General features: G+C 44.2%; 1 protein-coding gene across 1 annotated transcript in view; it reads right to left on the bottom strand.

Annotated features, from left to right (window-relative positions):
* Nucleotides 1–6005, bottom strand: part of LOC111149410 (CXADR, Ig-like cell adhesion molecule) — a 39573-nt gene extending 33568 nt beyond the window's left edge. The window contains exon 1 of the mRNA XM_022506451.1: nucleotides 5849–6005. Coding sequence (XP_022362159.1) covers nucleotides 5849–5891 — 43 coding nt within the window. The 5' untranslated portion in view covers nucleotides 5892–6005. The remainder of the gene's footprint in view (nucleotides 1–5848) is intronic.
* Nucleotides 6006–12265: the final 6260 nt, after the last annotated feature.

Here is a 12265-nt window from a genome sequence, read left to right as displayed (position 1 = left end):
ATGTTCAGAGCAGGGAAAATTCACTTACCAGATGCCAACAAAGCTATTTCAACCATCTTAAGAGATGCTGGCACAACCTGGGCTCTAGGTGGTGGCTGGAGGGATACAAACGACTCAGAAACTGACTGGATGTAAGAAGATGAGAGGAATAGGAAAGTAGGGTCCCCATATTTCTGCCTGGGCATTTTGATGGCTGAAAAGCCACCTAATGGGAGAGGGAGCAGTGGTTACGTAGACAGGTTCAACTGGAGGTGCCTGTGGGAAGTATAAGCAGGGGATGCTAAGTGGGAGTTTCAAATGATGGGGAGAAGCTTGGTAGACAGACTAGAAATAGACTGGAAGCTGTCAAGACATAAATGCTAACTGAAGCATAACTTGAGGAACCCCAACATTTAAGGTGCAAGGAGGAACTGGGTACACAAAGAAAAATGGAAAGTAAGGTTCTGGGTCTGGTGGCTGTGAGTTACAGGAGTCCCTATCTGCTGGCTTCTACCTTTATCCCCTCGGTCTGCTACTGTACCTTGGGACGAAAGTCATATATGCAACGCTTCACTGTCAAGCCAACTGCAAATGCTGGTATGTTTTTCTTTCTTTACTTACCTGATGCCCACTCTTTTTAATCTATGAAAATCTAGCTTTACGCACTACAGAAACCATCCTCCCTGTGGAATCAAGAACTTCCTGAATGTTCCCAGTAATTTCCTAACAGTAAGTCCTATTGACTTCATTTTTGCACCAGTTTCTGGGACACCCTCATCCCACAGTTGTCTTACATCCCCCACACTTCCCACTGTTCACCTGCTGTGTACTTACTAGATGGTGTGCTCCAACATCACCTTGTACCATCTCTCCTAGTCCCACCAGCTTGTCCTGGTTAACCCGACATAGATGGTACTTCTCAGCAGCGATTCTCAATTCTCTACCACCAATCTGTCTTTCCCAAGATCCTGACCTTTGTTTCAATCTTCCTACTAGACATTTTTTTTTTTTACTTCCATCCCTCAGATGCCTCGAACACCACCTGTCCAAACTCAAGCTCGCTGGTTTTTCCCTCTAAAACATGTTCCTCTTATTTTCCTCTGTAGGTCAGTGACTTCCCCATTCACTCAAAGCCAGGAATCCTACTGCTCCTCTCCAACTAATTCTTGCAACCAACCAGGTATCAGGCTTCAGTGCATTTCTCTCAAAACAACTTTTTAGATCAGAGAGGAGGCCCAACACCACTGTTTTTCCATAGGGGCTGCTTCTGTGTACACCATCCCAGATAGCTTCCTGTGTTAGGTTAGACCCATTGTTTCCACCTGCCTCCAGGACTGCTGCCGATTTCATCATTTAAGCGAATAATCTCAGCGTATAATCTCACTTCTTTAATGGCTCCACAAGCTTCTCAGTGCCACTACGGAGAGTAGTATAACTTGACAAATGTCAGTCATCTTTCATCTCCTACTAAGCTCTTGGCACAGCCTTAGAGCTTCACTCACCCAGAGTGTGGTCAGCAGTGACATGATGAGGAACTTGCTAAAAAGCAGAATCTTGGGCCTCACCCAACTTTCTTACGAGAATGATTCAGATACACATCAGAAGTTTGAGAAGTGCTGGTTAGGTGCTTTAATGAACTGAATTTCTCACCTCCCAAGACACATTCTACCCTTTCAGATCTCCATGCCTTTGCAAAACCTGTATCATCTGTTGGATGTGTCCTATCAAAATTTGCACCTTGCGAAGTTCTATACTACTGTAAGGGTACCTAGCACAGCACAGAACATAGTAAGCAATAAATACCTGAATGACTAAATCATGTAATCAATTAATTAATGGATGAATTTGGCTCCACACATGCAGGATCTGAGGTACTAAAGTGCATTCAGATGAATGTGAATGTTAGGCAGCTGGAAATAGTGGCGAAGGATTCAAAGGACAGGTGGGCTGAGCTGGCACTACTTTTAAGTCACGAGCAACTATTTGGAGGTTATAGTAATGGATAAATGAGTCTACCCACATTTAAGATTGAGAGAAGAAGACTATGGGACAAATCATAGGGAAGGCTGGTATTTAAGGGACCTACTATGAATTTGATGAAGAGCGGGTTAGCAGGGTGGGAAAGAACCAAAACAGGTATCAAGGAGCTCCGAAAAGATAAATGGATTTGCCAAAAGGTTACTGTTCTCTCTGGCAACTGAAGTGGAATAGAACAATTAGATCAAAGATAAAGCAAAAGCTTAGAACTTCTTTAGACTAACAACTGAATGAGACAAGGCAACTGGAATGACCACTACCAAGGACCGTCTTTATTTGATGAGAAGGGAGAGAGAGCTGGAACTGATGAGAGCTACAGCATATACACGGGCCTAGTGATTAAAAAGGCTGCAAACCTTCAGTCATAAGACATTTGCCGAACATTTGCTCTTTGCCACATACCATAAGCTAACACTGGGACTATAATAAGAACACAAGTAATGCCCCTCAATGCCCCTCGTGCAATGAGATAAACTGAGTAACTGATGGACACCCCACAACAAACAGGGTATGAAGCCATTGTAAAGTGGCTTGCCTTGGGGGCACCTGGGTGGCTCAGTGGGTTAAAGCCTCTGCCTTCAGCTCAGGTCATGATCCCAGGGTCCTGGGATCGAGCCCCGCACCGGGGCTCTCTGCTTGGCAGGGAGCCTGCTTCCTCCTCTCTCTCTGCCTGCCTCTCTGCCTACTTGTGATCTTTGTCTGTCAAATAAAGAAATAAAAAAATCTTAAAAAAAAAAAAAGTGGCTTGCCTTGGAGGAGGGGCAACTTTTTTTTAGGTGGTTGGTATAATATAAAAAATGTAGACAGTAAGAGAGGTATATGGAGGGGATCAAGTTCACATTTAATCTTCATATTTTTTTATGCAAAGGAAGACTCCAGGCAAGCAAAATGATAAAACATTTCACTCTGCTCCGTAATGACTCTGAGATGGTAGGAACCCTATTCTTGACACACAAAGCAACTGAGGCACACAGAAAGGACAGAGGCTTGTAGCCATCAAATGGCTAACAAGTGGTGGGAAGACAAGTACTTTTTTTTTTTTTAAAGACTTTATTTATTTATTTGATAGACAGAGATTCCAACTAGTCAGAGAGGCAGGCAGGGAGAGAGAGGAGGAAGCAGGCTCCCAGCTGAGCAGAGAGCCCGGTGCGGGGCTCCATCCCAGGACCCTGGGATCATGACCTGAGCTGAAGGCAGAGGCTAGCTTCACTCATGTTGACAGTGTGTGAGAAACAACAGCACCCCAAACTTTAACAAGATCCTCAGGTGATGCTGGTGCTGATACACAGGCCACATGAGTTTGTAACACCCGCCTAAGCCCTGGTTCCTTGTGTTATTGTTAATAGTGTCTGAGAGCATGAACTAAGATAAGAAAATAAAGGGCTAAAATGAAAGTCTTCAGTATTTGGCACATAGTCAAACCAATAGCAGGTTATTACTACGTACGTGACAGATAACCAGTGACAGAAATTAAGGAGGTCAATTAGAGATAATCAAAGAGGAAAATGGCTGTTTTAGAGGCAAAAATAGCAAGTGGTAAGAGCAAGGATTAAGGAGGAAATCTGTGACCTTAGCAAATTAAGTTATATAACTACTCTGTGCCTCAGTTTCCTCACATGTGCAACAGGGATCATTACAATACATACCCTCCAGGATTGCTAGATAGATGGAGTATATATAAAGCCCTTAACAGTGCCCTGGCATTTAATAACTATTCAATCAAGGCTTTAATATTACTACCATTGCTACAGCTGTTCTACTACAGCCACTTTTGCTACTGGTAGTGTGACTTGAAACTGACTGGACAGATAATAAAATACATCAAAAGGACTTCCACTAGCAAATATGACAAATCTCTTCACAACCCATATGGAAACAGATCTAGAGAAAAAAATTGCACTGCAATTTTTAATATGTAAGCCTCCTCTACTTTGTTTTGCCAAATGTAGAAGCCGATCATGTTACCACTCAAATCAAACTCATAGGAATGAATGCCTAAAATGGCAAGAGTTATCTGAAGAAATACTCAAAGCCATAGATCAATTACATAGCTTTTTGAGTTGTTCCCTAGGCTGGAAAACTGTACCTAAAAATAGTACAACAGTGCTTTCATGAGAAGTTCACTATCCTAGTATACCGTATATGAGTAGAATGACTCTATCAAAAATATCCTGTTGAGATTGTTCCTAACAAAGTGAGGTGTCCATAAAAAAATGAAATCCATACAATTATCTGGACATCCCCGGGGTGGGGGTTGGCATTATGTTATTCCACTTTTCTGCTCTAGATGTAGCTTAAAATATTTTTCCCAGAGAGCACATGCGTTACCCACTTCAACTTCAGTTTAGTCTTTGACAAAACAAAGGTGGGAATGTACCATGTAAACTGGTTACTGACCCTTCGTCCTTTCCAGAAGCATTACTTTGGAAATTTCACCCAAGTCTAAATGATATGTATCAAAAAGGTGGAGGTGGTGCTATATACCGAAGATTAGACTTGTTAATAGAATGTTGATCCCGGGAGTAATGCTCACAGATGTGGCATCAACAATGAAATTAACATTTCAACAGGAAGCAGAGAGCCATCCCAACAAAAAGGGCCACCCGCTCCCTTCCAACACTTAAAAAAAAAAAAAAAAAAAAAGCTCCTTTCCAACACTTAAAAAAAAAAAAAAATAAGTCCTTCCAGAGACTACACAAAGTGTGCCTCCTGAGGGTCGCGCCGTTGGATTTTTAAAAATTAGCCATTTGGTTCTAAACGTGCCATATGCCTATCCTGACAAACAAGATCAGTTAGTTAAAACACTGCCATAAAAACTGACCAATTTTTTAAAGCGTCAAATGATTATGCCTTCTAATGGTCCACACATTTTTTAAATGCCTTTTTTCCCCTCCTGAGAGAGGCGCAGTCAAAAAATGTACTTGGCGAATCCTTCAGGAATTGCCCTGTATAAGTCATCCCCTCTTATCTTCAAAATGAATTAACTCATCATAAACGCAAACCGAGCTTACGATTTCCTCTTTGCACTTTGCTCCGGGACTGCAGAAATTATATGACCGCATTTTTGCAGGAACCTAGTTTGGATTTCCAACCGTCTACTTCGTCGAGCTACCGTCTAGTTAATAGCTCGTGCTTGGGCTCGCCTCTTTCGAGATGAAGAATGCTCAAGCTACTACTGTTCGTCTCGCGCTTGGGCTCGCCTCTTCTACGAGACCAAGAATGCTCAAGCTACTGTTCCTTCAGCGCCTCTTTCCTAGAGATCGCCTGGACGCACGGCGGCACTGAAAAGCTCAGTGTCTATTTAATCATGGCGTTTGTAATTCAGCCTCCCCGCCTGGACTGCTCAACACCTGGAAACTCGCAGCCCTAGGCTTCTGAAATCGAGTAAGCCCGCGCGGACACGACACGAGCTAACAAGAGAAAGGGCAAGAGCAAATAAAGCAAAGCTCGCACCCGCCGCAAAGAATGGTCTGGGAAAGACGCCAGGCGCACCCGGCACGCCGCGCCCCCCCCCCCCCCCCCCGGGGAGCCCCTCCACCGCCGCCCCCTATCTCGGGGATCGGTCCCTACTACCCCCAGCTGCCCCCGCCCCCGCACCTCACGCCCCCGCACGGCTCCATTCCGAGCCGTTCCACCTTCCCGGCTCGCACGCGCGGCTCCGCAAAACCACCCCGGTGCAATACCGCCCGCACAGCCACCACTGCCGCAGCGCCCCCAAATCGCACCCGTCCCCTCCCCCACGCCTCATTGTTCCCGGGTGGCCGCAGGCAGAGAGCGCCCCAAGGCGGTGCCGGCAATAGGAACCCTTGGAACCAAATTGCCCCCTACTCACCCGCGACTCCGCACAAGAGGACCAAGCGCAGCAGAAGCGCCATGGTGGCGGCCCGGCCGTGGGCGGTGACTGAAGGTAGGCGGCTCTCACCCGGGGTCTCAGTCAGCCGGTGCCTGCGCGCTCCCGACTGGCTGGCGGCGGCGGCACCTCAGCACCCCCGTCCCACCCCACCCTCGCTTGGCAGGTGAAACACGTCACTTCCGGTAGTGACTGAGCCCCGCGGCGCGCGCCGGCTCCGCCAGGAGCGTGGGGTTGCCAAGGCAACCAGCTCGGGCTGCCCTAGGGATCCTCCCGAGTAGGAAGCTCCCGCGCCAGCTGCGCTCCGCGTTGGGGTGAGCGGGCAGCCCTTCGCCCCAAGCAAGAGCCGGGGTCCCTGTTTCAGTGCCTTCAGTCAAATCGGGGTTTGTGCACTAGGGTCGGGCCAGCCCCTCTCCCCAAACAACTGACACCGCGGTCGCGCCCTTGCTCCAGGGTGCGGCACAGGACAATACTCGCCCGCCTGCCCTGGGATTCTGAAGCGCGGCGAATATGGTTGGGACTGGCGGGCACTCACCCGGCTCTCCCCTCGCGGTAGTAGAGAATGCGGGCGGGGGAATGGGTGGTTAGTTTCCAGCCAGGCGTCCCACCTTCGGCGGTTTGCTGCGAGGTGTCCCACCTAAGGCTCTGGGGAAAGCGAACTGATCAGCGCCTCCTCCGCTCCATGCCCCCCGCCCCCCGCTCCATCCTCCTCCCCGCACCCCATATTTCCTCCCTTTTCATTAAGTCGGTGGGCTGCTGTGGAAGGCTCCAGAAGGCTTTTCCCCATCACCAGTAATGACTGAACCCCTAGACTGCTGCTTCGGATTTGGGAAATGCCTGGGCTGCCTTTTTGACCCTTTGTATTCAAAGGTTATTCTCGCCCTAAAATTGGCCATCAAGGACCAGTGAGCTTTAAAAGTGGGGTTTAGGGGTGGTTGAAGGCTGGAAGAGGTGTTCGGAGGACCTGGGAATTAGAGATTTTGGATCGCCTGATCAGCCTACAGTGTCACTTCCTGGTATCCTCCATACTCGTTCTTGTGTCATTTGCATTCTTGGTCGCTCTTTGCAGATAACATTTATTTATAACTGCTGATAGACTTTGGTGTTCTCGACAGTTCCATATCAGGAGTGAATTAGAGGAGAGCAGCAGTGTGGTGCAGTGGGTAAGTTCTTGGGTCCCGGAATGGGACAGTTAACTGGGCAAGTAATTTGGAAATACACCTTGCTGTGAAAACTAGATAAGATAATGCACAAAAGAATGTTTGGCACTGTGCCTGGCGCATAGTAAATACTCAGTTGAGTGGTAGCTAATAAAAGAGTGTTACTGGGAATATTCTTATTATTTATTGAACCAGCAAAGGAAAGTAAATCGGTTATTAGTAAGACCAAAGTCTCTCAACTGAAATTTAGCCTGGTGGTCTGCTATCCTGACCGCACCTTAAAATTACCTAGAGGGGTGCCTTGTTGGCTCAGTCAGTGGAGGGTCGGACTGTTGATATCTGGGTGGGAGTTTGAGCCCCATCTTGGGTATAAAGATTACTTAAAATCTTTCTAAAAAATTAAAATTATCTAGAGGACTTTTGCAAAATATCAGTATCTGAACCCCCACCCCAGGAATCCTGATTTAACTTGTCTCCAATGGAATCCTGACTGATCTAAGGAGGGTCCAGAGTAATGCTAGGTATTTCCTATTAAGGAAACAAAAATTCTCCCGGATATAACTTAAGGTATAAAATATTTAGAACTTAAATTTTTACTCAACTCATCAAATTAGACAAAAGTAAGTATTAAAGTTATTCATATGTATTTCAGACTGTTACATAATATTTTTCTACTATTAATCACTTAAAAGCAGCACACATTTATTGTAAGTGTCTCCTCTAGGAGATATTAAACTCAACCTTCATGGATTATCTCAACCACTTACTAGAGGAAATCTTTTGAAATTATTCAAAAGGATTTTTATCTTAATCCCTTTGCTTGTAGCACTTTTTTTTTTTTGCAATCCTTAGCTTTTGCTTCCTTCTGTGGTAGGCATTTTCATACCTATCAATCACTTACCTTACTCTCAATATTTCTGGAAGGCCAAAAAGGCACATTATGTCTCTTCATCACTCTTGGAAACCAACTTTAGTAGGTTCTCTAGTATTTGTTGAACTGAATATATTCAATTCATATATTGATATATTGACATATTACTAAAAAGCATCTAATATGTATACAATAACAAATCATTGCATCTTGGTATATCTCTTTAGGATATACTTTTAAAAATGTAAATTTTACAAAATTAATGTTTTATACTTCATTAGATTACCGAACACAAATTTTTCCAACTGTATCATCTCCAAGATTTAAGTAACTTTGAAAGGAGCAATTTATCTTCTTCAGGAAAGTAATTCTTTATATAGTTATATTAAAGTTAGATTTTGGTTTATTAAAGCTGGGGGAAAAAGGAAAAAAAATAAATGGAGTCATCTTTAGATTTTGGTTTGTAACTACATTATTTCGTATAAACAGCAGCTAAAATTATGCAAATTTCTGAAACTCCTTAATGATACCTTAAAAAGCCTTTGTGACTATAGTTAGCTTGGAAATTAAGTCTCCTGAAAGCTGTAATGAAATAATCCCATTAATTCTGGATCCTGCAAATTGATTGATATTTTCAAACCAAGCTAACAGTAGTACACAGCCTTTATTTTTTTTTTAATATTTTATTTATTTATTTCACAGAGAGAGAGATCACAAGTAGGCAGAGAGGCAGGCAGAGAGAGAGGAGGAAGCAGACTCCCCGCTGAGCAGAGAGCCCGATGTGGGGCTCGATCCCAGGACCCTGGGATCATGACCTGAGCCGAAGGCAGAGGCTTAACCCACTGAGCCACCCAGGTGCCCCAGTACACAGCCTTTAAATGAATTGTCCTATCTTAGTAAAGCATCAAGCACTCCACATTGTATAGCTTCTAAACTAGCAGAAAGGTGATCTTGGTCTGTCAGGAAGGTGATACTCTTAGAGACACGAACAACAATGGTTAATATAGCATTTGTTCTTACAAGGATTTCTCAGCAGTAATGAATTTGTTAATACACCAAGAGATGATTAAAATCTTGTGATCACATTCAGAGATTGACTTATTCTCAAGAATTCTTAAAAATTAAAGGATTTTTACCTCTTCACAGCCTGGCATATAAAGGCATGTAAAGCAGGAAGCTTTTTTCCATAGGTGACGCTGCTGATTTTTATACTTTCTGGAAAATGATAATGCTGTTCTTAAGAAATGACAGTTTCGGGCGCCTGGGTGGCTCAGTGGGTTAAGCCGCTGCCTTCGGCTCAGGTCATGATCTCAGGTCCCTGGGATCGAGTCCCCATCGGGCTCTCTGCTCAGCAGAGAGCCTGCTTCCCTCTCTCTCTCTCTCTGCCTGCCTCTCCATCTACTTGTGATCTCTCTCTGTCAAATAAATAAATAAAATCTTTAAAAAAAAAAAAAAAAGAAAGAAATGACAGTTTCTGGGGTGCCTGCCTGGCTTAGTCAGTAGAGCATGTGACTCTTGATCTCAGGGTCATGAGTTCAAGCCCCATGTTGGGCATGGAGCCTACTTAAAAGTAGGGAAGGGAAGAAGAAGGTTTCTCACAATGTATTCTACTTACAATACCAAGAGCATGGGTTTCATGGGTTAATACCATCGAAGTCATCTATTTACTCCTGTGCAAGTGATTTTATAAGTACTTTAGTTTTATGCCGTGTATATAATATTTAGAATCAACTCTCAGGCAGTGACCTAGAATTTTTTTAGATTCCTAATATTATAGGATTTTTTTCTCCGCCAGTGCCCATGGTTCTTGGTCACGCCACTTTGAAGAATGAAGAGGTAGACCAGAAAGAGTGGTGGGCAGCAAAGCAAGGTTTACTGAGTGATAGTAAAGTGATAGTACAAGGCTCCCAAGGAAGGAGGGGACTGTAGAGGGTTACCATCGGGTTTCTATATCTAGGGAATTTTATGGGTTTGTTGAAGGGCTGTTTTAATCTAACCCTTCCTTTGCCTGTCATCCAATCAGGTTTTCGTCATCTATCACATGGAATAGGTTGGAGGGCACCTTCCAGGGTGGTGTAAAAATCTTTTAAGGGTGGCTTCATCTTGGTTGTGGGGGTGGCACTTTGTCCCTGTCTGCCTTCCTTCCAATTATCCTTTATCGCTAATAATGTGATTCCAGAATGAATACACAAAAGTGATAAGTTTAGGGGTGCCTGGCTGGCTCAGTCAGTGGAGCTGGCGACTTGCTCTCAGCATCGTGGGTTCAGTCCCCACATTGCGTGTAGAAATGACTTAAAAATAAAATCTTAGGGGCCCCTGGGTGGCTCATGGTTTAGCCTCTGCCTTGGGCTCAGGTCATGATCTAAGGGTCCTGGGATCAAGCCAGGCACCAGGCTCTGCTCAGAGGGGAGCCTGCTTCCCCATCTCTCTGCCTGCCTCTCTACCTACTTGTGATCTCTCTCTGTCAAATAAATAAAATCTTAAAAAAAATAAAATAAAATCTTTTAAAAAATGAATAGTTTATACAGGCCAAAACTGAAGATTTTATTGATGGCCTTTTAGCTTTTTTATCCAAGAGCAGTCTGTATTTGTTCTGATTGTTTCTTTGTTTTCGTCTCTGTCACTTCATACTATTTGCTTTCCTCCGATTTCTGCTAGTTCGTTGTTTTCTGCTCAAAGGTTAAAATTGGGCTGAGAAAAAGAAGCATATTGAAAGTTCTGGGCTTGCTGGTGATTGGGTCAGTCACAGGCGATCACCAGTATATAATTGCTTTTCTTTTTAGAGATTTTATTTGAGAGTGAGAGAGGTCATGAGTGTGCACAAGTGGTTGGGGGGCAGAAGAAGAGGGAGAAGCAGACTCCTTGCCGAGCAGGGAGCCTTTTGCAGGGCGTGATCCTAGGACCCTGAGATTATGACCTGAGCCAAAGTTGGACACTTAACTGCCTGAGACACCCAGGCGCCCCTACTTTTAGAAACAAACAAACCAATCAACCTGCTATCTAGCACTTGAGTGTAAACACATGGTGGATCAGCTTTTTTTCTTTTCTTTTTTTTTTTAAACATTTTTTTTTTAAGATTTTATTTATTTATTTGACAGACAGAGATCACAAGTAGACAGAGAGGCAGGCCCAGAGAAAGGGGGAAGCAGGCTCCCTGCTGAGCAGAGAGTCCAATGTGGGGCTGGATCCCAGAACTCTGGGATCATGACCTGAGCAGAAGGCAGAGGCTTTAACCCACTGAGCCACCCAGGTGCCCCCTTCTTCTCTTTTTAAATTAAAACTGGCCCCAGGCCCAACGTGAGGCTTCATCTCACAACTCTGAGATCCAGAGTCGCATGCCCTACTCACTGAGCCCGCCAGGCACCCCTGGGCCAGCTTTCTGGAAGGATGACTGGAATAGCACGGAGGGCATCAACTTTCATATATAACTACAGTTTAGTATATCTGTTTGATACCCCCTCTCCAAAGATCCATTTTTACTCACCCAGTCTTAGGCCAGCTAGCAGAAGGGGTGAAGGTGGGAATCTCAGTTTTTAACTTTTTCTTAAACTAACTTTGAACCAATCACCCTGTTTTGGTTCCCCTCATCCATTCTCAGATATGCCTGATGCTATCAAACCCTGATTTATTTATTTGAGAGAGTGAGTGACTGCTTATGCGAGCCAGGGGAGGGGCAGAGGCAGAGGCAGAATTCCAAGCTCATTTCTGGCTTTGTGCAGAGTTCCCTTAGGATTTGATCCCAGGACCCTGAGATCATGACCTGAGCTGAAACCAGTATTTAGTCATTCAGTCAACAAAGCCACCCAGGCACCCCTCATATTTTGTGTTTTGTCGTTTATACAGATTCTTAACATTAGGTTTCCTTTTTCATGTTTTATGACTATTTTTTAATTGCAAGTGCATTTTGTGGAACTTTCTCTGTGCGAAGTATTTGAGACTTTTAAGTATTTTCCTTGAGAGACAGTTTGTATTAGCTTCTGCCAGGATCCAGGGGCACTACCAATACAGGAAGACTTTAAAAATAATTTTTGGGATTAAGTTCCCAAATGACACAGTTAATATAAATTTGGATCAGAAACCAGCATGAGAGGATACTAGTCATTATAAATGCTCAGAGGAGGCTCATCATTCTCAAATCTTCATTAGTCCTTTTAAATAAAACAACATTTCTGTGCTCTATAGATGGCGGGCTATATGAAGAAATCAAACCACGTCTTCCTGTGTTGATAGCCCCCCAGGGTTTTTCATTTAGCTTGCTCCAGGTCAGTTTGTTGAATCACTTGAAAAACATTCTATTTAGTTGCTTCTGCAAGATTCTCTACTGTCCGGGTGGAGTAAACAAATCAAGCATTTCCTCAGCAGGTTTTC

The sequence above is a fragment of the Enhydra lutris genome, unplaced genomic scaffold (assembly GCF_002288905.1).
Source record: "Enhydra lutris kenyoni isolate GAN:26980312 unplaced genomic scaffold, ASM228890v2 scaffoldscaffold2, whole genome shotgun sequence".
In the NCBI taxonomy this organism is placed as follows: domain Eukaryota; kingdom Metazoa; phylum Chordata; class Mammalia; order Carnivora; family Mustelidae; genus Enhydra; species Enhydra lutris.
Note: the sequence above shows the minus strand (reverse complement) of the source record. Positions and strands in the feature narration are given on the sequence as shown.